The 27,107-nt window shown below is 35.9% G+C and overlaps 2 protein-coding genes across 12 annotated transcripts; one reads left to right on the top strand and one right to left on the bottom strand.

Moving 5' to 3' along the window:
* Positions 1 to 6,450: 6,450 nt before the first annotated feature.
* Positions 6,451 to 21,561, top strand: LOC129305687 (ETO1-like protein 1). Of its 8 annotated transcripts, none has more exons than XR_008592002.1 (7): positions 6,456 to 6,984; positions 7,110 to 7,558; positions 7,669 to 9,381; positions 9,833 to 10,124; positions 11,907 to 12,216; positions 12,468 to 12,803; positions 21,362 to 21,561. XR_008592002.1 is itself a non-coding variant. In XM_054945664.1 (7 exons), exons 3-7 carry the CDS (start codon positions 7,431 to 7,433, stop codon positions 12,686 to 12,688), a joined length of 2,664 nt encoding a protein of 887 aa, XP_054801639.1. In that variant the 5' UTR covers positions 6,456 to 6,796; positions 6,879 to 6,984; positions 7,110 to 7,430; the 3' UTR covers positions 12,689 to 13,091. The 8 variants fall into 8 exon arrangements, 4 of the variants coding, with proteins under 4 accessions (XP_054801641.1, XP_054801639.1, XP_054801640.1 ...); XR_008592001.1 differs by having other exon boundaries at positions 21,359 to 21,561; XR_008591999.1 differs by lacking the exon at positions 21,362 to 21,561 and adding an exon at positions 18,115 to 18,423.
* On the bottom strand, positions 13,170 to 27,107 carry LOC129305686 (uncharacterized). 4 transcript variants are annotated; one of them, XM_054945659.1, is made up of 20 exons: positions 26,621 to 27,105; positions 25,618 to 25,876; positions 24,863 to 24,972; positions 24,629 to 24,766; positions 24,154 to 24,415; positions 23,422 to 23,789; positions 22,398 to 22,471; positions 21,422 to 21,575; positions 20,757 to 20,943; positions 20,204 to 20,429; positions 18,401 to 18,907; positions 17,659 to 17,716; positions 17,045 to 17,132; positions 16,039 to 16,113; positions 15,884 to 15,967; positions 15,547 to 15,690; positions 14,214 to 14,295; positions 14,058 to 14,140; positions 13,900 to 13,954; positions 13,170 to 13,758 (listed from the first exon to the last, which is right to left on the bottom strand). In XM_054945659.1, exons 1-20 carry the CDS (start codon positions 26,901 to 26,903, stop codon positions 13,693 to 13,695), a joined length of 3,303 nt encoding a protein of 1,100 aa, XP_054801634.1. In that variant the 5' UTR covers positions 26,904 to 27,105; the 3' UTR covers positions 13,170 to 13,692. The 4 variants fall into 4 exon arrangements, 3 of the variants coding, with proteins under 3 accessions (XP_054801634.1, XP_054801636.1, XP_054801635.1); XM_054945661.1 differs by lacking the exon at positions 26,621 to 27,105 and having other exon boundaries at positions 24,863 to 24,914; positions 25,601 to 25,836; XM_054945660.1 differs by lacking the exons at positions 13,170 to 13,758; positions 13,900 to 13,954; positions 14,058 to 14,140; positions 14,214 to 14,295 and adding an exon at positions 14,830 to 14,971 and having other exon boundaries at positions 26,621 to 27,106.

Here is a 27,107-nt window from a genome sequence, read left to right as displayed (position 1 = left end):
CATCTGTCGATTTTAGAGTAATTCAAAACCTTCGATTTCTGTTGTCCTCTGCCTTTGTTGGACAAAAAGATACACGCAACAAAAGAGAACCTGGATATACTGCAATGATGCAATAATTCAGGTAGGATGAGATCACATTTTTAGGTCCCTTTTTAAAAAAAAAAAAATTCTTTGGAGTAAGTTTGTTGTCCATATTTTTTCCTTCAAATAAGCTAATGCTTATGCTTTAAGTTTTTCAAGTGTTGCAATATGTTTTCGGACTTTCAAGGAGTTTGTCCGGCACTTTCTGCCATGCTGATGGCCCTACATGGTCCATTATATCATGACAAATTAATAACGACAACAATGATGCAGTTACCAACGTTTTGGTCTAAATGGTAACTTTGCAGGGACCCCATCTTTTTGTGCGACCTGTGTTGATCTTCACTGGGTGGATTGGTAAGATTAAAAAATAAATAATTTTTAAATAATTTAAAGATTTTATAAAAAAAATTTTATAGAGATTTTATAAAAAACATAATTTTTTTATGTTTGGTTATAATAATAATAAAATAAATATTAGTTAGTTGTTTAAATTTTATGATATCTTCCTTAATTTTTTTATAAAAATAATTTATTATATATTATTTTAAAATTTTATGACATCTTTGCATGTCCGTATTTTTAAAACATTTTTTATTTATTGTATTAAATTATATTTGAGAAGTTACTCAAAGTAGCTTCTTTAAATAATCAAAAATTTATTTTTCTTATATTCTGATTACTTTTAAAAGTTTAAACAAATATTATAAAAACTCATAAAATATTTTTTTTTCAAAAAATAAGTAAGTTTTTATGAGATAAGCTAAAACAAATAAGTTCTATACGCTGCATAAAGGGTTAAAAGATTAAGTTCTAAAATGTTGAATTAATGACAGTTAGATTTTTGATAAAAAAATTTTAAAAATGAATTATAAATATCAGTTTAAATAATTATAAACAGAAACCAATGTTATAATTTAAGAATTATATTTAATATTTAAATATTTATATGGGATTTAAATTTTTGAATTTATATTTTGATTGGTATTTTTAACTTTTTTTTAAAAAAAATTGTTAGAAGCATGACTATTATTAATTTAAGATTTTAAAACCTAACTGTCATTCTCCTGTACTTTAACGATCGATGTGAAAATAAAAAGGGAAAACGTGCGTCTGGATGAAGACGATCAAATTTTGGACGTTTGAGTTACATGGAATATGGTTCTGATCTATGTCCAGGTCCATCGCACCCAAGGGGAGAGAATATTCATGATTTCATCTCCTCAATCCTCGTAATTAACGTGAAAAATGAAGATTAGGTCAACAGAATCGGCCAGGTACGTCGCCCAATGTTTCCACTTTCCAGGCCGCATGGCGAAAGGGGGGAAAACTCGTTCTAAGTCGGAAGAAAGAAAATCAAAATGAATTAGGGATAAAACCAGTTTAATTTGTATTTGGGGCATGCTTAAACGAAGAAGATGAGGAGTGGCTTGAGAGCACTCCGAAACTTAATTAATTTGTACTTGGGGTACTGAGAATTTACCATGGTTTGAATCTGTGTTTGGGTATACATGACCAATGCTTCCTTTACGAGACATCTGAGAAATGTACGTCCGGTGGCCAGTCTGCATTGTCTATGCCCTCACTCATTGCACGCTGTTTCTTCATCATACTTTCTAGAATAATCAAGATCCAAAAATTATTTATTCTTCTTATTTTTTCTAACCATCGTTGGTAGTTTTGTTGCTTGTATAATTAAAAACTTGTCTTCACTTTAGTTACATTAATAATTGTGTTTTGCATTCTATCTGCTTCTGATGATTGAGATGATTCGTCTACAAGCTGATCCGTTCAGATAAATTTGAACTCGAGGCATTTTCGAAGAGGATATTGACAAAAGGAGTGAAATGACGTTCACTTGGAATTGAAAATGAAGTTGCCAAATATTCCCTCCGCTACTCACATGCTGTGTGTTGGTGGCTTTGCCTAAACGAGACGTGAGCGTTCATCTTTAATCTTTTTCCAATCTGCCAGTATTGAGGCGTGCACAATATATGTTGACATTGCTCAACCTCCATCGGGATAATTTTAACAAAAGACCCTTCATCATAATTAATTACATTTAAAGTTTTTAAATTTTTAAAATTTCACTACAATTCATAATTTGATATTAAATTTTTAAAAAATGATAAAATTACCCTTCATTTAAATCAATATCAAAACTTCCTTATTTTATTTATTAATTGCTTCACTTTATATGTTCATTTACTTATCAAATATTATCAATTACCCCGCTATACTTATTTTTATTTTAGATATTTAAATTATCTTAAGATAACTTATTAATTTATATATTGTATATTATTCATTTACTTACATATTGCTGTTAATTGTTATACTTTACTTTTTCATTACTAGACTTTAACTTGATTTAATTTAAAAAAAATAAATAAGTTAAATAAGATAATTAACAATATTATACAAGTAAATGAACAAGTAAAGTAACAAAGTTCTAATATTAATTTAAAAAAGGGGCAACTTTGTTATTTCTTTAAAAATTTAATATCAAATCAGTATCTTTAAATTATAGTAAAATTTTAAAAATTTAGAGCCCTTGAATGTAATTAAATATGATTAAGGGTTCTTTATTGGAATTATTCCACTTCCAAATCTAAAGGCAATGAGAAGATTGCGCGCGGTGAAGTACAGGAAAATTACAGGCTAATATATCTCGGTACGGTAATAAATCTTACGCCTAAATTCAGTCTACACATTTTGTTGGGGCAAGTATATTTTAGGACAAGAAATGCCTAATTAAACAATCGATAGATAGGGCTACTGGCCAGCCTAAAAATTGATAATTATACAATGACAATTCGCATTTCATAATTTTGTAACATTTATGTAGTTAATTGCCGACAAAATGGAGACAAAACAGGGACGAAATAAAATGTGCGAGTTGGGGGATGGTAAACAATATATATTTGTTTGTCAAGCTACATAATTTTGGTGAAGTTACTATCTTACTAAATTTAAAAAATGCTAGTTAATTTATTATATACGTCTTAAATTAAAAAAATATGCCAACTTTTACCCCTACTAGGAATTATGGGAGGGAAACACATTAGGGCTTTTTTGATTCTTGGGAGGACATTTTTAAGGTACAAACCATAAATTAGATTTCGGGGGGCAAACCCTTTGAAAAATTATATTTTCCTTAGAATCAAGTTTTTTCTGTCCATTTTATCCTTACGAATAAATTGTAGATCAAAAATTACCCATGCCTCTGCCAACGTCGATTGACCTTCTTCTACCTTTCCATTAATCAGATTTACCTTTGCTCCTCTCCTCTATCTCATCGTTGGCCTTCTTCTTCCTGATTTGAACTTTGCCATTGCTCCCTCCCTCTACCATTTGTCGCCCACTGCCACCAACTGTTCATATTTCCATTGTCACCTTTCGTTTTTCATCTGACTCTATTATATTCTCCATACTCCTTTGGTCTTATTTATGGGGTAAAGAGAGAAGAAAAATTTTAATTTTTTTTATAGGACACTTACTCATTTCCAATGCTCCTCTTTGTATTTCTGTTTTTATTGAATGCTTTAAATATAAATATCAATAATGAAATTTAAAAACATTTGTTAGGGATAAAGGTGACAACTTAATAAATTTTAAGATAAAGTCAATGAAGTTTAAGGCTTTTCTTGAATCTAATAAAACATGTTAAAAGTAAATTATAAATAGGATCAGGAAAAATACTTCTCTCCTATCTAGTGTTTGGAGGAGAAGGGTTTATGAGATAGAGACATGGCCATGGATATGTGAGTTGTGGCAATGGCCTCCAAGGTGAGGCATGTTGAAGGCTTCATCTCTTTTTGCTTGCAAATCATGATTAAGAAGAAATAATAATGTGGATAAAAAATTTGGAAAATTTTCTTTGGATTGCTTCCGCAACTTTAATCATATACTTCTCCATTATGCACCCCCATTGTTATCTTCTTCATAATTTGTATTTTTAGATTTGAATGATCCTGTAAACCTATTGAAACTTATATGATTTGTGGACAAAAACTTTGATTAAATTCATTGTCATTCACCTTCATTGAGCATTGCAAATCATCCTCCACCATTGTATTGCTCACCATAGGGCTGTGCATGGATAAAGTTGTGTAGAGATTGGGCATGTCAAACTAGATGTCCAATTTATTATCCTTTTTTAAGTAGTTGGAGACTTCTTGTTGGATCAAGATATATCAAAATTGGGCTCAAATTAGCCATTAAAAAACAATTTCTAGTAACAAAATCATGGGCTTAAAAATCTTTTCTAGCAACAACATAACTAAAAATGGAAAAAAAAATCAATAAACATGAAAATGGCATACCCAAATATATATCACAACAAGATTTCCAGATGCAGTTACCATCAAAATGATCTATACCACAAGGCCAATGCCTAGTCTTTGTGCATCTTCGAATTGCTTGAACATCAAAGAGTAAGAGATCAGGAGTAGTAAAAGCAATCGAATCCAAAGCTTGGGAATTAGAGATCAGAGCATAGAACCATGGACCAGAGATCAAAGCAACATGATCTCAACGCAAGAAGAGATGAAGTAGCCTTAACAGTGATGGAAGGCGAGCAATAGATTAAAGGTAGACATATTCAATGCAATGCCTTCTCGAACGATGACAGCAACGAACAATGAGAAGGAGGTGAGGAGTTGAGACTTCAATACACAGTCGTTGAAACAGGTGAAGCTCCAATCTCACACATGATAGATGAAGTCATTAAGCCAAGATAGATAGAAGAACAATGTTGTTGAGTTATGGGTGGTATATTGAGGTAGACGAGTGAGTAATATTGTGATGTGACTATGCAAGATGAGAGTTCGAGTGGATGCTGTTAGGAAGGGTGAAAAGAGGAGAGAGAGAGGACTAATAATTGAGAAGAGTTGAAGACTTGAAGCTAGGGTATCAAATTTCATTTCAAAGTCTCACTTACTAACTAGAGTTGATTGGTTGAATACCTTAGTCCTAAACTTTGTCCAACTTGAGGTTTGGGCTTAGCTCGACCATACTCATTCATTTTTGAGCATGGGCAGGGCTAAAAGCCATTAGGTAGGGTGAGATGTTTTGGGCTTTTTGCACAATCCTAGTTCACGAGTTATTGCTTCATTTAGATACAAAATGGAACAATTTTATTTTCACAAAGGTTCCGTTGCTTCTATTTTTTTTTTTGTTTTTTTTATACACGGTTCTGTTGCTTCGACTGGGTTCCTTTGTCAAAATTATGGTGCTTTGGGTTTGATTGGTTAGATTATGCCGTTCCAATTATTGCATATTGTTGGGTCCTTTTGTGAAGGGGCGAGATGAAGCAAAAAGAAGGGTTTGGATGATGGCGAGGGTAATATTATATTTTTATTTTTAAAGAACTAATTTAATTAATATACTAAAAAATATTTTTATCCATATTTTCGTCATACCGATCTTGCATTTAACACATATTTCCAATTCTTTTTCCTCTTCTTTTTTCTCCTCCATCAAAATGGTTCGAGTGAACCAAATGGGGCATTAGAGAAATCACATAGAAACATTAAAATATAATTAAATTTTTTAATAATCTGTTAGGGGTAAAATTAGAGAATGTTAATTAATAACTTTCTCTGTTATTTATATTAATGATCAACGATTAGAAGATGCCTTGTTATAATGGAGACCGAAAGGAATACACTGGATAAATAAAATAAAAACAATAGTTGTTGCTGGTGCCATGACGAAGGTCACCAAGCGGACATATTGAAAATTGAAACATACCGGATCCTGGAATGATCATTCAAAAATCTGTCTAGACATTAGATAAATAAACGTTTTTTTTTTAAGTGTAGTGTTGAAAGAGAAAAATTGGAAGGCGTCAAAATGATAGAGTAGTGGTTGGACGCAAGTGTCATAAGATTGGCCATAATACATGGTAGAGTGATTTTAAAGAAACCAAGTGGCCAAGTACCTTAAGCAAACCTTGCAAGACTGTTACGCTAACCTCCTTTACCTCAAGCAATCTTGTTTCCCTTTCCTGCAATGATTCTTTTTGTCTTCTCGTATAAATTTCCACGCTGATGTGAACTTCTTTTGTTCTCAGCAACGATGAACGCTCACAAGGTGAAGTAAATGCGCGTTTGCGAGAAGCAGGGCAGGGTTAACGAGCTGGTGGGCCTATAAGATAATAAGATGTGATTTAAGGAACTTGTTGGTATATATTAATTTAAGTGGATATGTATAATGGCTGTATAAATAATAAAATCCGTCCATTCTGACGAGCTCTGACGGCTCCCCCCCTCCCCCCAAAAAAAAAAAAAAAATTTATCGGGACCTGATTGGGTCTAATTCAGTTAACCTTCATTAACCAATAAAGTTAATAAGACAATAATTTCAAAGTGGCTCACTGGCTATTCGGGAAGATAATAATTGACAGATAGATACTGGCACCGCCATCAGCCGCTTTCAGATGAATCAGATCACGCTGGTTTCTGCAGTTGTCGCTCCCGTTTTGAAACGACGGCGATGCCAGCCTTCACCATTTTTCCCTACTCAACTGTTTCGTCCTTTTATTATTTTTTATTAGTAGCTTGCTCTCTTTTTTGTCCATTTTGATTTTTTTTGCACTCCCAATAAACAGTAGCCGCAATTTTTATGGTCTTCAACGCTGGGAAAGCGAGAACAGAGAAAAAGAAAATTACTTTCCCTTTTACCAAGCAAAAGGAGAAAAAGACTAGTTAAAGTTGGAAATTTTCAATTTGATTGCCTCACTTTGATCCATGGCCTATGAACTTACGCTCCTAATTTGTTAACTGCGTCTGCAGATTCAAGCCTCTTGTCAACTGGATTCCCCCTCTCTCTGTGGTCTCTGTCATTTTGGCGTTTTCTGTGTTTGTTCGAGTTAGCCACAAAAATGTGGTCATTTTTCTGGTGAAGATCTTTCCTGGCTATTTCCATCTATTTGCTCTTCAGTAGCTTGTTGCGTGTTTTATTAATCAATTTTCCTCATACTAGGTTGAATGGGCGAGTGTTTTTTTATTTTTTATTTTTTTCAGGATACAATATAGAAAATAGAAGCTTGATTTAGCTGCTGTTCATCGAAAACAACAGTTGTTTTTAGATGTATCCATTCGTTCGAAAGACCGTTGTCATAGTTCGAGTTCTTTTTCTTTGATTATTCTGTTTGTTCGGAAGGGGGAAAGAAGGAAAAGGAGCTGCTTTCTGGGGATGGAAATAATTTAGCTGATAGTGGAGTGTGACAAATAGGCGGTGGTTGGTCTTTTTGGTTGTTCTTCTACTTCTATTTTCACTCCAAGTTGTAGAGGTTGATTAGCGCTATTGTGGAGATCTGGGACTTGTTTCGTGTCCTATGCCCCATGAGGACTTTCTTCGCTACTGACTCCTGTAGAGAAGTGCAATCAAATGTTCTAAATCCACAGTCATGGCTCCAAGTAGAAAGAGGGAAACTTCCCAAACTGTCTTCACAGTCCTCTTCTGCGTCAATGTAAGTTTATCTTCTCCGCAGTGTTATCCTTTATTTATTTATTTTTTTGGTCCAAACTAAATTATTATTTTTTTGTTTTGGGTGGTGGGGTTTGATGTCAACTATTGTAGCGAGTCTCTAATCAAGGTCCCAGAGCCATCTATATTGCCATTCTTTAAACCTATTGATTATGTGGAAGTTCTTGCTCAAATTCATGAAGAACTTGAGTCATGTACCCCACAAGAGCGGTCAAACCTATATTTATTGCAATATCAGGTCTTTAGGGGCCTTGGGGAAGTTAAATTGATGTGTAGAAGCCTCCGGGCAGCTTGGCAGAGAGCTAACACTGTTCATGAGAAGATAATATTTGGGGCTTGGTTAAAGTATGAGAAACAAGGGGAAGAGTTGATTGCTGATTTGCTGAAAACTTGTGGTAAATGTGCAAAGGAGTTTGGGCTAATAGATGTGGCATCTCATATTCCTTTTGATGTTGATGAAAGTTTGCAGGAGAGATTTTCGGTGAATGGGAACCACATTTCACAATATATTATTTTTACCATTGGAAATGATAAGATAATTTGTGACAGACATAAAATGTCTGAACTTTCAGCACCATTTCACGCGATGCTAAAGGGATCTTTCAGCGAGTCACTTTCTGAGACCATTGATTTGTCTGAGAACAATATCTCCCCTTCAGGTATGAGGGCAATAAGTTACTTCAGTCTGACAGGCAGTTTGTACGATGTTCCTCCCAACCTATTGCTGGAGATGCTAGTTTTTGCTAACAAGTATTGTTGTGAAAGACTCAAAGATGCTTGTGATAGGAGACTGGCATCTCTAATTTCCTCCAAAGAAGATGCCGTGGAACTCATGGATTATGCTCTTGATGAGAATTCTCCTGTCCTTGCTGCTTCTTGTTTGCAAGTCCTTTTATGTGATCTTCCGAACTGTTTGAAAGACAATCGGGTGGTAGGGATATTTACTGATGCTAATAAGCAGCAGCTGGCAGTCATGGTTGGGCACAGTTTATTTTCACTTTACTGCTTATTAAGTGAAGTTTCTATGAACCTTGATCCTAGTTCAGATATAGCAGTTCAGTTCCTGGAACGTTTGGTGGATTTTGCTGAAACAGACAAGCAGAGACTCCTGGCATTTCATCAATTGGGATGCGTGAAACTCTTAAGGAAAGAATATGAGGAAGCCCGTTGCCTATTTGAGGTTGCTGTAAATGCAGGCCATATTTACTCTGTAACAGGTTTAGCTAGGTTGGATTTTGCAAAGGGTGAGAAGCTTCTATCTTATGAGAAGCTCAGCTCAGTAATTTCCTCTGTAACCCCAGCTGGGTGGATGTACCAGGAAAGATCACTATATTGTGAAGGTAACAATAGGTGGGAGGACCTTGAGAAAGCAACTGATCTAGACCCTACGCTTATATATCCCTACATGTATAGGGCTGCTAATTTAATGAGGACTCAAAATGTTCAAGCTGCCCTAGAAGAAATCAATAGGATACTTGGTTTCAAACTTTCATTGGAATGCTTGGAACTGCGTTTTTTTCTCAATCTAGCTCTTGAGGACTACAAAGCAGCCCTCTGTGACGTTCAAGCAATTCTTACTCTGCATCCTGATTATAGAATGTTTGAGGGGCGAGTAGCAGCATCCCAATTCCGCACTCTTGTACGTGAGCATGTTGAACATTGGACTACAGCAGATTGTTGGGCACGATTGTATGATTGTTGGTCTGCAGTTGATGATATTGGGTCTCTCTCTGTTATCTATCAGATGCTTGAATCTGATGCAGCAAAGGGCGTCCTATATTTCAGACAGTCATTGCTTCTTCTTAGGTATTTTATGAATGTCTGGTAATTCATTGTTGCATTCATCAATCATTAAAAGGGTTTAAATTCCACCTTGATTTACTAGTGAACTATCAAGCGTGTTAGGAGATTTGATGGAACAAATTATGTTTTTATGCATGCATGATTTACTGTTGAACTCTTCATTGCAATGGCCAAAAGCACATCAATTTTCTCTGCTTTCAATGTAGTGGTTATGTATACAATTCTTGTTTATTCAAGAGTCATGGTATCTGTGCCTGTCTTAGCTAGTTGGCTCTCAAGTGTCAATCAACTCAACTGCAAATGAGGAAAGGAACCCTCAACATGCATTGATTTCTTTTTTAATGTTCATTGCGGAATTGTATTAGAATAGGCAGTCTCATCCTGGTTATTTAAAATACTAACTGGAAAATTTATTTGCTGTGGACAACAAAAGCTGACCTTTTTGTCCCATTAGGCTAAACTGTCCTGGGGCAGCTATGCGGAGTTTACAATTAGCTCGCCAACATGCAACAAGTGAGCATGAACGACTTGTATATGAGGGGTGGATCTTGTATGATACAGGTCACTATGAGGAAGGGCTCCAGAAAGCTGAAGAATCTATTGGTATCAAACGGTCCTTTGAGGCTTTCTTCCTGAAGGCCTATGCATTGGCTGACTCCAGTCTTGCTTCATCATGTTCTTCGACTGTTATTTCACTTCTGGAAGATGCATTGAAGTGTCCATCAGATAATCTTCGCAAAGGTCAGGTATGGTTCTCCTGTTGTGCTGATTTTGGAATTTTTTCGCTCCTAAATACATACAGGGGAATGATGACAAAGTTGCTGACATCTCAAGTGTATTCTCAATTTTGGAACTTTGAAATTTTGGTTGATATGATTATTTGCAAATACTTTAAACTCCCTACCCACGTGTTAGCTATGTGAGGTGTATACCACAGTTGTGAGACTGTATATCCAAATGAAGTTGTCTCGGGTGCTTAATTACTTTAACCAACTTGTTAGCGCTTCTAAACTATTTTATGAAGGGAATTAAACCTGTCCGATATTTTCTTGTGATATTTCATGGAGGGACTTAACTACTCCTTTTAACCTCCGCCTCTGGATCTGATGTTGTTATTTTTACCATTTTTAAAATATAAAATATGCCCTTAACTAGTCAGAATATTCTCTTGCAAATTTCCACTACAAAATCGTAGAAGTGCATGTGTGATGTCAGTGAGCTTTATTTGAACAAGCATGAACTGGTTCATATATTCTTTGTTGGGGTTCTCCTGTTGTTCAGATCGCCAATTCTGAAGCATTGGTAACACACGAAAAGATGACTAAATTCAAACTCGCACTGCCTTTACAGTAAAAGTGTGGTAGCCCCGTGGGGTTTAGGCTTGCTACAATGCTAATCTAGAATCGTTAGATGATGATACAATATTTAATAACTTGTTGGCTTTCACAGGGAACTAATGACCCCAATAGACCCGCACACTTAGGTGCACACACCCGCACGCACGTATGTGCGCACACATATTTTTACAATGTAAATAGAATATCTTGTGGTGTTGTTTTAATCCTTCTTTGAAATTTGTCAGTAGCCGTATAAAATTGGAATGCTGATCCTCATGGTTGTCTGGGATTTAGCACATTCAAGTCCCGATCATCTTGGTTGCTGGATATTTTTAATGATTCATTGCTGTTATTGTTGTCGTTGTTCACCAACTTCTAATAAGTTGAATGTATCACTATTTGACTTTGAACTCTTTTCCTTCTAGTTTTTTTTTTTTTTTTTTTTTTGGTGAATGTCAACACGAACCAATAGGGGGGGGGGGAAGGGGGTGGGGTGGGTTGGGGGTTATTGCTGGCAGGACACATCAGTGACAACACATTCTAGATCCGTCGTTTTATTCATAACTTTATTTTCTTTGTATTCAGATATTCTACACGCACACACGAACAGTGTACAGAAATCCATGCACGTAAATCAATGAAGAAGTTTTACTTTATTCTTGCCATTTTCCCTAAGATGGTATCAGAGCCCTTCCGGCACTGATGCTCTAATCCACTGCCTCTCTTATGTCCTCAAAACCCTCTCTGCGATGGCAGATGTGTTCTATCAATAGCTATTTACCTTTCCATGATAGTATTGCCATCCCTATAATCTCGTTTTCCACCATTCACCACTCATTCTGCTTCTGTAGATGCTGTAGTCAGTCAGCCTTGATAGCATCTTGCCTTAAAACAACTTACCATGAGCATCCCATTGGAATGTTTCTCTGCCTTGTATTGTGGCAGTTGCGATCATTTGATAACTTCAGAAGTTTTGATCATGCGAACTAAGAAGTCTAATGTTTGAGCTGTAGGTAATTCTCAATATACAGTGACGGAATCCAGGAATGAGAAGTTTAACACGATGACTTTTTTTGGCATTAAATATATGCTGGAAAACGTGGCATGATATTGGTTTCTAGCTGTATATCATGCAACTTTGTGCACAATTAGTTTCTAGGTGTACTACTTATGCATGTATTGATTTATCAGGCACTGAACAATCTTGGTAGTGTATTTGTTGACTGCGGGAATTTAGAGTCGGCAGCTGATTGTTACAACAATGCCCTTAAAATCGGGCACACCCGAGCGCACCAGGGTCTTGCTCGTGTTTATTTTTTCAAAAACGACAAGGCTGCCGCCTACAATGAAATGACCGACCTTATTGAGAAGGCAAAAAACAATGCGTCTGCCTATGAGAAGAGATCTGAGTACTGTGCGCGGGAACTCGCAAAGGCTGACCTGGAGATGGTGACTCGACTAGATCCACTTAGAGTATATCCTTACAAATATCGAGCTGCAGGTTATTTACTTATTTCTAAACCTCCTTCCCTTCATGATCTGCATAGCCTAAAGCATATTATGCAATAGATCAAACTACTCTGGCTTATTCTTTTCAAATTAAAATCATTTTGTTTTATTAACAAAACATACCGTAAATATCTTTACCTTATTTTAACATTACTAAGCTATACTGCTGTCAGTGCAGTGGTTTTAGAGAATTTAAATTAAGAAGGAAAATTTAATTATATCCACGGCTGTTGGTGTTTGCAGTATTGATGGACAATCACAAGGAAGAGGAAGCCATTGCGGAACTGTCCAGAGCAATTGCATTTAAAGCAGATTTGCACCTCTTACATCTGCGTGCAGCATTCCATGAACACAAAGGGGATGTTTTAGGTGCCCTCCGAGACTGTCGGGCTGCGCTCTCAGTGGACCCGAACCATCAAGAGATGTTGGAACTTCACAGTCGAGTTAATAGCCATGAACCATGACTAAACCAACATGAATTTTCTGAGTGGGTTAAGCACATATGCCTTGAAAAGCGGACGGTGGAGTGATCGACGCAACTTAGCAGCCATCAGCCATATGCAAACATTAGTTATGAAGGTGTGTATTCTTGCCTTTCTTCCCCCACCCCCTTCAAGGTGGTCGGGCGCTCTAAAATTTTTGTAGTTTTCTTTCCAAGATTTTTTTTGAGGGCATATTGTGAAGGGGATGTCACATGTTACTGCCTGTCCAATAGTTTGCTGGATCACATCTTAAATGAGCAGCGGCATATGGGACTATTCGTTTCCTTTTAAACGGTTGCTTTGCAAGGCGAAAGAAAAATTGTAAGAGATGGAACAGTGGAGAGCACAGTATTTAAACAATTTATTTTTGTTTTCAAAATTTTAATTTTGAATTTGCAGTTAAAAATGATTATTTCATATTATGCGTTTTTTTGAACTAAAAATAAGTCAAGATTGATACACATCCTATGAACTCATTTTAGAGTGAACCAGACCAGGCCTCATCTTCAGGTCGTACAGGCAAAAAAATATGTGCAGTACTGGGCAAGAATACAAAAATGTCAATGCCTATCCACCATAATAATACAATATATAATGGCACGATCATGAATTTTCTTCTATATGTTCAAGACTTCTTTTTTTTTTTTGGATAAACATCTAATGTACAAGACTATTAGGTGCCAGAAAGAAATGATTTTTGGCACCTGTCAGGTGAGTTTAGATGCTGGTACAACAAGAACGTACCGAACCCATCCCCACCCCAAAAAAAAAAAAAAAAAAATCACCCGCTCCATCATCTGCTTGGATCGGGGCCTGGATATAGCGATGCCTGCCCTAAAAGCTCCAGAGTATTTAATCACATGCTCTAATTAAAAAAAGACTTCCTGTCGTGCCTTACCGTTAGGATTTCAAAGATCAGCAAGATAGTGGATGGAAAACACGCACCCGGAAGCGAGTAATTCGATCGTGGCTTCTCATAGCCTCCCTCATCCACTTGGGGGAGGTTGAAAATAGGGGTGCTGCAATGCCTCATCAACACTCGGTCGATCTTCCTACAATTATTTAACAATAGCTCCTAGATTCTTAACGTTGTAAAAGTTTATGGAGTCTTTCAATTAAACAGTGTTCAAAAATTAGGAAGTAACCCAGATCACAAAACTGACGAGACAATAGACTTTCATCAGGAAACTTACAGGGTCCCAGCGCAATAGATGACGCACTAACCGTAAAGCCCAGATATTTGGAAACCTGCAAGAATAGGAAAAATATTATCACACAACAGAAAGACTGCGAGATTAGTTAACAGACCATAAATGAAAAGCATGAAAGCATCAGAAGTCTGCAGACAAACCCTAGCTTAAGAGGATCCCGACTTTTAATTTGATGCGAAAAGAAATCCTCAGAGCATTTCCATGATGCGGGTGGGACTCCAACCTAATTCAAAAATATGAAAGTTTCATTAGGTGCCATATACAATATAAAGAAAAATGTCAGGTGGTAGACTTACTTGGTTCCCTGTGCGATACTGTTTAAAGGAACTGCCAGAAATCCCAGGGATTAATATGCACAGTTCCATGAACGATCTAAGTCTGTCAGGACAAATATAAAACAGCTAAAATTATTAGTCCAGGGATTCAACGGAATTAGAGAATCAAAGGAAGTTTAATTCCTTAATGGACAAAATCAATCTCACAAATCCACAGGCAATCATACTAATGCCCTGTCTGGTAGCAGGGAATTGGAGGGAGAGAAATGGAAGAAGTAGAACCCATCATCTTGTTCTGGTTTACATGAAAAAGGTTCTCTGCAGTAGTGAGCTCCATCGAATCTGATGGAATTGGTTCCTTAAATAGATGAATTGAATTGACTTCCTCATTTTGCCATCTTTATCATCTTGATGGCAATGTTCATCGACAGCAACATGGAGGAGGTTGCGATGGTCCTTGACTAACAACAACGCCTCACAAATCACAATCATGATCTTCTAGGTGCCCAGTGACAAAGGTGCTTAAATCAGTTTTTTCCAAGACGAAGTAGAGCATCTTCGATCTGCCTCTTAAATCTGCTTCTTGGATCTCCATCCTTCTCTGATCTCCTATGACCATGATGATGACGGAGAGCCAGCAACAATTTCTGGACAATTTGCTTCTTCACTGTGCTTGGTCTTCAATTTCTGGACAATGTGCTTCTTCGCTTTATTCAATCTGCTTCTTTGCTTCTTTGATTTGCTTGGTCTTTCTTTGATATCTTGTTTGGATTTAATTTCTGGAAAATTTCCGGCAACAGTGGTGGTCACTTCAAGGCTGGTGGACGGTAATTCTGAGAACTGGTGGACGGAGGTGGCAATACTTGTTGGCAGTTCATTTTTTTTTTTATTTCGTAGGTATTTTGGTCTTTTCAAAATATAAATATATTTATTAAATAAAATTTTTATCCCACTTTCATCTGCAAACTAAACATAGTTTTAAATCTCACTTCTCCTTCCACTTTTACTTCTATTATTTTTCACTGCCACCAAAAACTTCTCCCCGTACCAAACAGGGCATAAGACTAAACCACCATCTATAATTGCATCTATCGACACATGCTCTCCCCAAAAGCAAGTTTCGAACAAACAGTTGCCTGTCTATATATTCAAGGAGACTAAACAAGCTTTTTAATTGCTAAAATCTGAAGTTGCATATATTATTTATATCAGACGAACTGAAATGCAATTTTAGACAGTGAATGGCGATTGCAAGTTGCAATCCCAGATGTTCTTACCGATTTTCTCCCAAAAAAAAAAAATCCCATCCTAACCTGATAAATGAAAGATAGAAAACTAAGCAGAGTGCACTTACTTGTATGCCAGCTCCTTCACGCCTTCATTCCAGCCCTCAAGATGTCGGTCCAAAAGAGTACGTGTTAAAGAACTTATCTGGAAAACATTTGGCGTTCCCAAAACCAACTCCAACATCACAACACCGACACTCCACATGTCATATCTGTTGATGTAAAAAGATTAAGCTGCAAACTTGCGAGTAATATAACAAATAATGCAGCACACTATCCATTTTAAGCCAGAAGTAACTAAAGAACAAAGATGCACTTTTGATTTCATTCTTACAAAAACAAAAAACAAAAAAACAAAAATTCAAACGCAAGATGTTGAATTCAGTCTCACAAAATATTACATACTTCAAAGTTGAGCTTGTTGGTCCTTGATACCAAGTAGCATTTAGCAAAGCTTCAGGAGGGATATACTCATAAGTTTGCTCAGCTCTGAAGAAACAATAAATTTATTTTTATCATACGATCAGTCAAAATTTAATATTATAGCAAGATAAGATTACCGAGATGGCCCAGTAGATCCATATAAGTGTTTCAATGTAAATTCATCAAGTCCACTGCCAAAGTCAATAATACGCCTGAAAGAATTAGAAGAAAGCATCAGAATTTTATTAGGCATTGGAGAAAAATAACACGCAACCTAAAAGGCTCACAGCAAAAACACATAAGATCTGTAAAACAGCATAGATAAATATACTTGGATAGCCAAATCAAAATTTAAAAATGCATGATAACCCTGTCCTATTACTGCAAAGAACAAAAACTCCAACCATCCATAACCAGACCTGGGACTAAAAGTTCAGAGAGAGAGAGAGAGATGTAAAAATATTGGTTTCAGGATGTAGACAGCCAGACATCATGCCTTGGTACCTGAACCTATTATAGATCATAATAACAAATGCTAAAGAAGCAAATCTCAAAGGATTTATGAGTCATATCACTAGGCTGCATGTAAAGTTCTTCTGCTAAGAAAATCTGAACACCTTAAGAACTAAGCAAATTTTGTATTTCCATATAAAATATTGGGCAGAGAATCATTTTGAATAACAAGCACTTATCCCTACCAAATAATAGTAGATCCATCCCAACAAAAAAATTGGCAGGCCGGCAAGAATAGTGACTCATTGTCACATGTAATACTGTTATCTGAAAACATCAAATCTATTCAAATAGCTTCAACCACTTTCATTATTGCTGAAATGTCAGTCACCAAATAGCATAACTTATAGAACAGAAGAACAACAAATTATATCAAAGCGGCAGAGAATTTACATAAGCAAAATATTTACTCAAAAAGTGAAAAGAGATCTAACCAATGCTAAGATATACTATTCAAATCTTGCAATCCAGAGAAAAGGAATATAATAACAGAGTTCAGGAGTGGTTGCCAAAATACCTACATTCCAAATCTTATGCATAATGCAGAAGTTTAAAATGTTCAACATCATAAGAGAACAACCAAAAATAAAAAGCAAGGGCCTATAATGAAAGAAAGATAATACACTGTACATTTTGGCAGAAATCGTCCTACTAATCATTGGAACCTCCTTTAAGCATCTTCCGGTCTCCTGATCTTCAAAGCATATCACCATATTCTCTTCCAAAATATATACCAGGAGTCAGTCAATATTTCCAAAACAAATTCTTCCATTTGAACACCACATCGTTTAGAAAAACAAAATTTAAGATATAAGCAACCATGCAAGAGGATCATGACTTTCAGGCTTTTAAAGGACCATGGAGTATGGATAAAGGGCCGCCAACATAAGTATAGCCTCTAACAACCAGACATCCTTCTCCAGAAAAAAGACAGTAAAACCAAACAAATATAATCGAATTTAGATTTGAGCTACATTTTATTGGAATAAATATAAGAGCCCAAAAAGGAGACACAATGGCTTCAAACAATGGACTTATTCTACAGTAAAATGTCAATATCTATCTAAAAGGGTGAAAACTAGGCAAATGGAAATACTGGCTTTGATTTACATTGATCGTTTGGAAAATGAAAGACTCGAAAGTAACAAACCAAGATAAGTATCTCCAGGTACAAGTCTCTATTCATCTCAAAATTGACAAACATATACATCACATTCAGTGAACAAATTGCCCAAGGTCCTTACCAGGTTTGATATCTCTGTGTGTGATATTCCGATCATGACAGGACTTCAGTGCCATTAACTAAGCAAATAAAAAAGACAACTTGTCAAGAATGTAAAGAACAGTACAAGGTAAAAAAGAGTAAAATTTGAAAGATGCCATAATCCATATCCAGGAGCATATAAAATTTTCAACATTTTTGAAGTCCTTGTAATATTTTTTCCCCTCAAACAATGCACACACAATCAAAAAGTTATAATTGGTAGAAATTCAAATAAGAAATTCCAAGATAACATGCTAGAAAAAAGAATGGTTGTAATGTAATCAGGGATTAGGACTGGCTATTTTAAAAGAAAAGACGAGCCATTCATTTTCTCCTCTTCTTTACTTTTTAAAATAACCAGTCCTAAACCCTGATTAGGTCTTAACGTTGTTCTTAATATTGCCAAAACCCATTCACATAACAACATATGATGCAGGGTTTCATAAAACACCGCAGAAGAGGAGATAAAGAAACATGGATGTCTCAGAACACAAGAATGGTGATAAGATATGGTGCAACTGACTTCTGATCAAATATACAAGCGTAAACACCTTATTTTGATGTGTAAATATAAGGCCTTGATTTTTCTCTTTTAAGAAAAATGGGGCAGCATATCTGCATATCTGCATTATTTGGCATTTTTCTCCTTTAATATTTCAAAAACTGACTTATTATAAGGATAATGGGACAATGCACGCATGGGACCTATATTGAAAATATACCAGCTGCCAAATAATGTTGCGCATTTCCTGTTGCCCTTCTTCCGTTGTCTTCAACCAATGCCACCACTTTGATGGACGCAATATCTGAACATGTTTCACTTGCTCAGATCTTTCACTGTCAGCAGTATCATAAGCTTCTTCCACAGTATACATAAGTTTGGACAAAGATATGCCTTCGTAATGGAATACAAGCCAGAATTCATTAGATTGAGATTCAAAAGATTCCACATATCTTGCAATATGGTTCAGACCATCTTCATGGATGGCCTTTTGCAAATGGACTTTGTTTGCAAATGAATTCTCAGAACCCCAAGAGTTTCTTATATAATGTAGCATGGAATCATTGGTTTTTAATTGGCCATAAGACCTGAATTGTGCCTTTTGTGAGACACGATTTGAGTTTCCAGCTGACAGTAGATCTTCAAAGCACATGGAGGCATTTAAGAAAACTTCTCCAAAATACTTCTCCCTCAGACCACTTAAGTAAACAGCAGCCCCTCTCTCTACCTGTTCACCACATTCATTCAAAAGATTTTATTTGTGATATATGTTCTTAATATGCAGAATTGAACATTCAATTTCTCTTAAAACATAGTATCCCCTTAATATAAGTAATATAAACACAAGGTGCAGATCCCAACACCTCCAAAATAAAAGGAAAAGGCAGAATCCTCTTTTCTCTTAATAAAAAGGAAGCTCTATTAGATAATATTACAAGAGATGAGCATAAACAAGCCTCCCAAAAGAAAAAGAAGCTCTAAGAGGAGTGGTAGGGACATGAACTCTAGAAAGTAAAAATGCCCCCATTCTTATTCATGACTCAAAGAGACTCCCTTAAGACAACCATGAATAGAACAGTAAAAGGAATGGAACAGTAAAAGGAAATGAAAGATCCAACACTTTCCCTGGCACCATTTAAACTTCTATGACTCCTTTCCAAAAGGACACACCAAACCACATAAAGAAAACTGCACATAAAAATACCATCTTTATTTCTTCCCAAACAATTTTACCAAATAAAAAAAAAAGATCCAAACATTCTGGACAAACCCAAGTCTGACCAAAGATTCCAAACAATTTATTACAAAACAAAGTAGCCATGCTACAATGTAAGAATTGCGTTGTTGTTTTGGAACATGTTAGTTTTTTTAAAAGAATGGGTTAGGGAGAAGTGCGCAGTCTGGTCTTAGAATTTGCAGCACGTCATCAGCACCTATTCTGTTGAGTACCACTTCCAAGCAAAAGATTCATTTCTAAAGATGGCTTAGATTTCCATATAAAAATCTCATAAAAATGGTGCCTCATTGGAAGAGGAAATTATGAAATCAAAATGGTACTTGCAAAAAAAAAAAAAAACAACAGTTGAATTTAGATTCCAAACTCTCCGATCATAAAGGAAGAAAGATGAATAGGCTCCAAAATAGGAAAACGATCCTATTGGACGGATTTCTACCTAAATGAAGATTTCAAGAGAAATCATGCTCGAAGAGCATGAAAACAAGTGACTTTCTCTTTGCTTTGGAAAGGGAAAGTGATTTATAAGTTTCAAGTCCCAAAGCCTTTTTTCTTTGATCTTTTTCTTTTGTAGCTGATTTTTAGCATTCAAATTACAATAAGTAGAGAGATTCTTCAGCTCTGTCACAATCTTGAGCTTTTTCAGTTCTCAGTTTTCTCCTTGTCTTCTTTCAAAGGATACCTTATCCTCCCCACTAGTTCTAGTTGTATAATTCTTGACAAATGAGAGAGATAAAAACCTAATGCACTTGAACAGTAAAAAGCCTTTTACTTCACCACATGTATTACCATTATCCGTTTCAGAATGTACATGTTGTGGTTAGACGGACCGTTCTGGCATTCATGAGTACTTGAGCTGCTATTTCTATTGTATGAATCAAAATTGATAAAGCTAAGAGAGAAATTATTGTTATCCTTGCTCAACTTTGTATCATTTCCAACTTGACAGTTCCAAAGAAAGGCCAACCACACTTCACCATATGATCCACGGCCAAACTTCTTTTTCAAAACATACCTAAACACCAAAATGTACACTGACTTAGAAGTCAGATTTAGCGAATAAAACATTGGAGCATCCACTTTGTAATTGGTTAATGACACAGCAAAAAATGCAAATATTATCTCAACTTTTCCCTCATACAATGAAACATCCTGGCATCACAATAGCATTGAACTTCAATATAAAATTCAAAAATCAGAAAATTTCAACCTGGCAAGGATATAATTAATGAGTAATTTTTTCCCCAGGGTACATATACCTACCTTAACTGTTACAACGAACTACATTAGCTTGTAAATGTTTAAAACGGGATCAAAGAAAAACTTAAGCTCGGAAGTTTACCTCATATTAGGAATTGAAGAATCAAAAGACCCATTAGTTGAACCAGATTCGTGTAGAGGAATAGATTCAAGCAGACCAATAAAACTAGCAAGGGATTCAGGATTTATGCATTGCTCGTTAGCTCCATTGACAGTCATGCCAAAGTGAAAGCAAAAATTTTGATGGTTGTACAAATTTACAGGGCTGCCTACATCCAAAATAAAGCAATCACCAAAAATATTGGATTGCCAACAGATTAATTAAAAATTGATGAAAAAAATGCATGACTGATGGGAAGTGGGATATATATGAGCAAATGAATGAATTAGCCTCCAACAGTACACGAATGAAGACCTAAACCCAGAAAAATCACATCAGACACCCATTCAACTCAATGAAAGCTCAGAGGAAAACATAGAAATCACACCTATCCTCACACACGAGCATTTTAGGGGGTCATACTCTCCATCATCCACTGCCTGAACTCACTCACACCTCAATCTCCCTTACATTCTCCTTGTTAAGAGTTAGTTACAACTGCTTTCTCCCCCGCTCCCCTCTCAACCAGCTCACTAATTTCTTTCTCTGGTATTTATGCATGTGGTGGACCTGACCACTGACAGCAGCAGCAGCAAGAAAAGCACCAATCTCATGTGATTATATATTTATACAGTTCCTTTTCTTACCAGAATGTTGACGAAGAGCGTCTGGCAAAGGCTCTGGTACTTTGTATAAATAGTTTAACCAGTCAGTCTTTGTAGCAGGTTGCTTGTAGTTCATAGCTTCATCAAGATTTTCAGATAAATAAAAGCATCCAATATCACCATATTTCACTTCAGCCTATCATTAAAAATAAAAAGGTAGCCATTCAGATTGATGGTAACCAGAGGTGTCTATGCTCCAAAGTGAAGGAGAAACTTCTAAAGGTACCGAGTAAACATCCAAGAGTTACAACTTTATTGCTAAGCACTCACAATAAAAGAGAATGTGAAAATCACAGAATATAAGGCAAGATATAATTCTATTAAGAGGGGTGGAATCGCACATGTATCATAATGCTAATGATTAAAATAGAAAAGTAAAAAAAAAAAAAATCATTTTCACGATATATCTCAAGTTTCTGCAATAGTGCTAATAATCAACCTTGTATAGAATATTAAAAAGTACATGTCACCAAGAGAGAGAGGATAATAATCAAATCCAAAACAAAATTACATGATTTCACTATATCATGGAAAAAAAGGGTAAAGAGAGAAAAATCCAAGAATTACAATTAAGCTCACATTTAGACTATCTAACGCCTCCAGCTACGTTGGTCCTCCTAAAACTTATGAATTCAATTGAGATAAATTCCTCTCAAGACACCTAAATCTTTTGCAAGACCAAGTTTTCCCCTCCTATGACTGTAGCAACAAGAAAAAGGAAAGGAAAAAATAAAATCCTAACTGAATCACATTTGACAAAGCCTCAGAAAGAGAAGCTCCCAGACTTTGCCATGCAGGTGCAGCAATAAACTCAACTCCATGACATTATGCTATCAGTCCGTTCAGAAAAAATCAATTCAAGCCTTCCAAATGCCCTCGAGACATTCAATAATGAGCAACTCAAGCAGAACATAAAATACAATTGACAGTGATAGATCTCCAAGACCTTCAATCATACCAATATACGCTCAAACCCAGTATCCACTGGACGCAGATGCTCCAGTTGCATAAGATCAGATGTAATGCCATTAGCTGAGAAAGAAAAGGAACAATAAATAAGCTGAGAAGTAAGAGTCTTTTTTATTTAAAAGCTAAAATAAAAGCCCTTGCTAAATAAATGACCATATCAAAGAAATTCAACCTATTATTTGACCATGAAAAGTCTTTCTTAACATAAAAGTATTTAACCTTCCCATGGTACATACGATTTTCATCATTAAAGTAGACTATGGTCAAAGCAATTAAAAGTTATATATGCACATCAAGAGTATTAATCAGAAAGAGTTATTCTCCACAGCTTTATCAATGAGTGGAACAAACACATGAACATGGACATAAGGCATGCATATTACAAAACGAAGAGTAAATTACAAAGGCTACAGCGTTTTGCAGAAATTACACAAACTTTCTATTTATTTTCAGAAAATACACTCCAATGCAATTGTAAATATTTTCACAAGATGCCCTCAAAAAAATACGTACGTATAATTTATACATAAAAACTAAAAGATGATGAATGTAAGGATAAATAGCAGATACAGGTATAGAAGGTTGGTTTAAATGATGAAAAGAATCCAATTGTAAATATTTTGACATGATGCCCTCAAAAATATAAATACATATAATTTAGACATAAAAACTAAAAGATTATGAAAGGATAAAATAGCAGATACAGGGATACAAGGTTGGTTTAAACAACGAAAAATGATTTCCAATTTTTCCACAGTTAACAATATTTTTGAGTGGAAGAAAAAATCAGGTATAAAACAATAACTAGTGTGGTATCTGCAGTCGAATCAAGGACCTTTTTTGTGTATGTTCTCCCAAAACAACCAAATTAACCTAGCTGACCTTCCAGAGTTCACAATTATGTACAACTTTTTATTCACAAACGCAAGGTTAAGGCGCTTATCTCAAAGTTTCGGATTAAATACGGAATTAATTCTAAATAAAATATCATCATCCAAACCCACACAGTATACCAGAGCTTATGGAAGCAGATTCCTGCAGTCCAAGTAGTGGGCTATCGACTTCCCTCTTTTCAAAACAGCTTCTTCCAAACGAGTTATCAGAAAATATAGAAGACTCCAGAGGAACCACAACTGCTGCCACATTATCCATACTTCCCTTTTTCAAGGCAGTGTTGACAACACAATCTGCCAGCGAATAGGAGCAGGAAGGGGAAAACTCAGATATTGGGTTACTATAACTATGTACTTCCCACAACATATCACATACATCCTGCAAGCTCATCTTCTCAAAAACACCATCAGATGCAGCAACCAAATAGCTATCATTGGCTGTCAGAGCCTGCCAATCTGTCACCTCTGGTACAGAAATAACACCATAACTGTTGATAATTCAAAAAGAACAGCTGCCTTAGAATTTCCACATAAAACTGAATTGTCAAGAAAACAGTTAATTAGCCATCGTAAAAGCTTGAGTTGTAAAGAGCCTCATAAATTGTTTTAATCAATAATTTTGGATTTCTTTCATCAAAGTTCTCATGAAAGGCCTTTGGGCTTGAAGGGTAAACAAAGGATGCCTCCCAACTGCCAGCTTCTGAAATTCAACTTCAAGACAACAGAGAGGACCAATTTTTTATTTGTCTCTTAAATGAACCACATGAATAAACCACATAGAGGCATTCGGATAAATAATGTGCTATAGATATATGCTTAGAGTTTATGCAAAGGATATTCCATTATACTTACGTTTTGAAGGACAGATCACCAATAGCCCGTGTAATAGCTAGCTGACCATTTATGCGAGACACACCTCCCCAATCTACAACTTGACCACCAGCTGCTTCCACCCGAATTCTTTCATCTTCTCTGTCTGGATGATGGTCACTGGTTAATTCCTTAGCTGAAAAGTGAGTGAATCCAAAGGAGGAAGCTAATTTATACTTTTCACGATCCCAGACATGGGAAACAGAACTATCACCCTCCTGCCTGTATAACTTTAATAACAATGCTGCAAATCAGAAGAAATCAGGATTAATTAATCAATTAATTAATCAATCTCTAAATAAAAAAAAAGATCATCATGATAAACAAGCCAATCATCATATTTAGAAAAATACTAAAAAGAAAGGATAAAAAATTACAACAGAGAAACATTCTACGTCCTGATGAACTTAAATTTTAAATATCAGACATGTTCACTATATGCCAATGCCTTTCTCACCTTTAGCCTCTCTGGGAGACTGAAACTTCTCAGAGCACAAGAAGGCCTTAGAGTCTCCAATATTGGCAACCAAAATTTTATCATCCGCAATTAATATGGCGGTTGCTGTAGAACCTGACTCAAGATTACTTCTAGATGCTTCCTTCAAAGTTCAATTGAAAGATGTCAATCCAAAAGCACAAAAGAAAAGGAGACGAGAGATTTATGTAAAGTTCCAAAAATAGAAAATTTAACTTGCCTCAGAAAATTTTGCATCGATATCATGGATTGCTCTCAACAATGCTTCCTTCAAAATTTCCAAGTGAAAAGAATCGTCAAAATTTGTTGAAAATCCATTCTCAAACCTGAAAAGAGATTTTTAGTTGACATAGACATAGAGATGACAGAAATAAACGACATGTAAAACATTACATGCTTTCTAGAACATGCAGTCCAGTGAACAACAGCAATATATTTAAAATTAAGATAGCTCTCAGAAGCATGAAGTCACTTTTAAAGCCAGACCAAATGTAGCAATGAGTGTTCGTTCAAACATCAGTTATTAATTTCAGGCCTGAAGTACCTGTCTCTAATTAATATATATTTGTTGCAAGTTCATAAAACAAAAGAGCAACAGATTCCGTGTCCCTTTAAATCCAAACCTTGCATAACAGAGATATATGCATGATAAACTATAGTTAATGATGAATCACTGTTACTAATTATAGAATCGGAAAGCATTATCCATCAGTGCGACTGTGAAAATGCTTTCCAGTGTTTCCTTTATTGGGGTAAAATGTTTGCAGGGTAAAGAATTAAATAGTTGTTATCAAAATCACATAGCAGAAGGGAAAATATGGATTAGATATTTCCCCCTAATAGTCTAAAATTGTATGCTTCTAAAAATGTTTGCATGCTAACAACTGAGATTTGATTTTGCCCCAGGCAATGTCAATCTTGAAAACAAAAAATTACTGATGAGAATACATTTACTTGAGATGTAAAAACACCTTCCAAAATGTAACTCATGCAAACCAAGAATCTCTTCCCATTTGTGTAGATGTCTTGCTTCATCATAATCTCTCTTATGAGGCAGTTTTCCTGACGATGTCTTCAATAGAAACGAATATGTTGCATCCAGCAGAAAATAGGTATGCAACACAAAATACTCCACCAAAAGTTTGGAAGCCATCTCACTGGCTTCTGCACCATTATGACCATCAAAAACTGCTACAATTCCAACCATAACCTCCTTAACTCCCACTTTACCTGTTTCAACATGAAAAAATTGAACACTGAAGGAATGCTAAAAGTAGCCTGTCCAGATGCACAAGTATCTCCATTTGTTTAAAAAATAGTAACAACAATAATAATATAATAAAATGCATATTATAAATTAATTTTATTTCTACCCATCTTCCAATAAAACCATAATTCTACAACTATAAACTCACTGGTTAAACCCGCAATTCAATCAACATAAAAAACAAAATCTAAAATGAGTTGCACTTTTTACAAGTCATGAATCTCGCATGGATCCTCTCGGGATCATGCGATTTTTTTTATTTTTATTCTTTCAATCTTTCTTCACGCATTTCATTGGACTTCATGCAACCATGTTTTCAATTCCTTCCATCTTTTTTCTACACATTTCAAAATATTTAAATACTAGAAAAATAACGCAATCTTCTAAACAACTAAAATTATTATTTGCCCCGCACAAAAAATAGCAATAAAATTATTATTCAACGTCAAACAGAGAGCAGTTTCCATCTTTTCATACTGAAAGGGGTCAAATACTGATTACAAATAGGAAAAGTCTTAAAGCAGAAGCATCAGGAAATGAGAAGCTTTTAAACATAAGAACTAATGATGTCAATATGTGTGTATGTGTAGTGCAGAAATAGACTGTGATATAAACGTCCGGGGAAGTTTCTGTTTCTGTCTCACGTACATGAGGATTAGCATGTCCGAATACAAAGCAAAGGTGAGGAAAAGCAACAAATTAGATACCAGGGAAGGGAATGCGAACATCAAGAACGCAGAGAGTGCGGTCCTCCTGAGATTTCCTTCGGCCCTGAAGCATCGCGGACTGACAACGCGCCGGGGTTTGGGAACGGGAACCGTAATCGAAGAGATTCCAGCGGGGGCATTTCGGGGATTGGAAAACCGCCGGAGCGCCGCCTTTCTTGTAGACAGTCAAGCAGGTAGACGATTCCCCGTAAGCGAAGGGAAATATGAAGGAAATCAGAAACCCTAAAGCGAGTAGGTGCGAAAATCCGGGATCGTGAACCATATCCGCAAACCCTGCGAATATTGCCGATATCTACATTGCGGTCGCAGGTAATTTAGGGTTGAGCAATGTGGCAGCCAAGGAGAATTGGCGCATTTTCAACAACATCGAAACTCCAAGCTCAACGGAACTACCAAACCGCGCGATGAGAATCGGAGACTTTTTATAGCTTTTTGTCTTCTCCCCATCAAAAATGCCCGGGGCGGC

The sequence above is a fragment of the Prosopis cineraria genome, unplaced genomic scaffold, assembly GCF_029017545.1.
Source record: "Prosopis cineraria cultivar Desert tree isolate PC_DT_omini unplaced genomic scaffold, ASM2901754v1 PC3, whole genome shotgun sequence".
NCBI lineage: Eukaryota > Viridiplantae > Streptophyta > Magnoliopsida > Fabales > Fabaceae > Prosopis > Prosopis cineraria.
The sequence above is the reverse complement of the archived record's forward strand: the minus strand, read 5'-3'. Positions and strand labels throughout refer to the sequence as shown.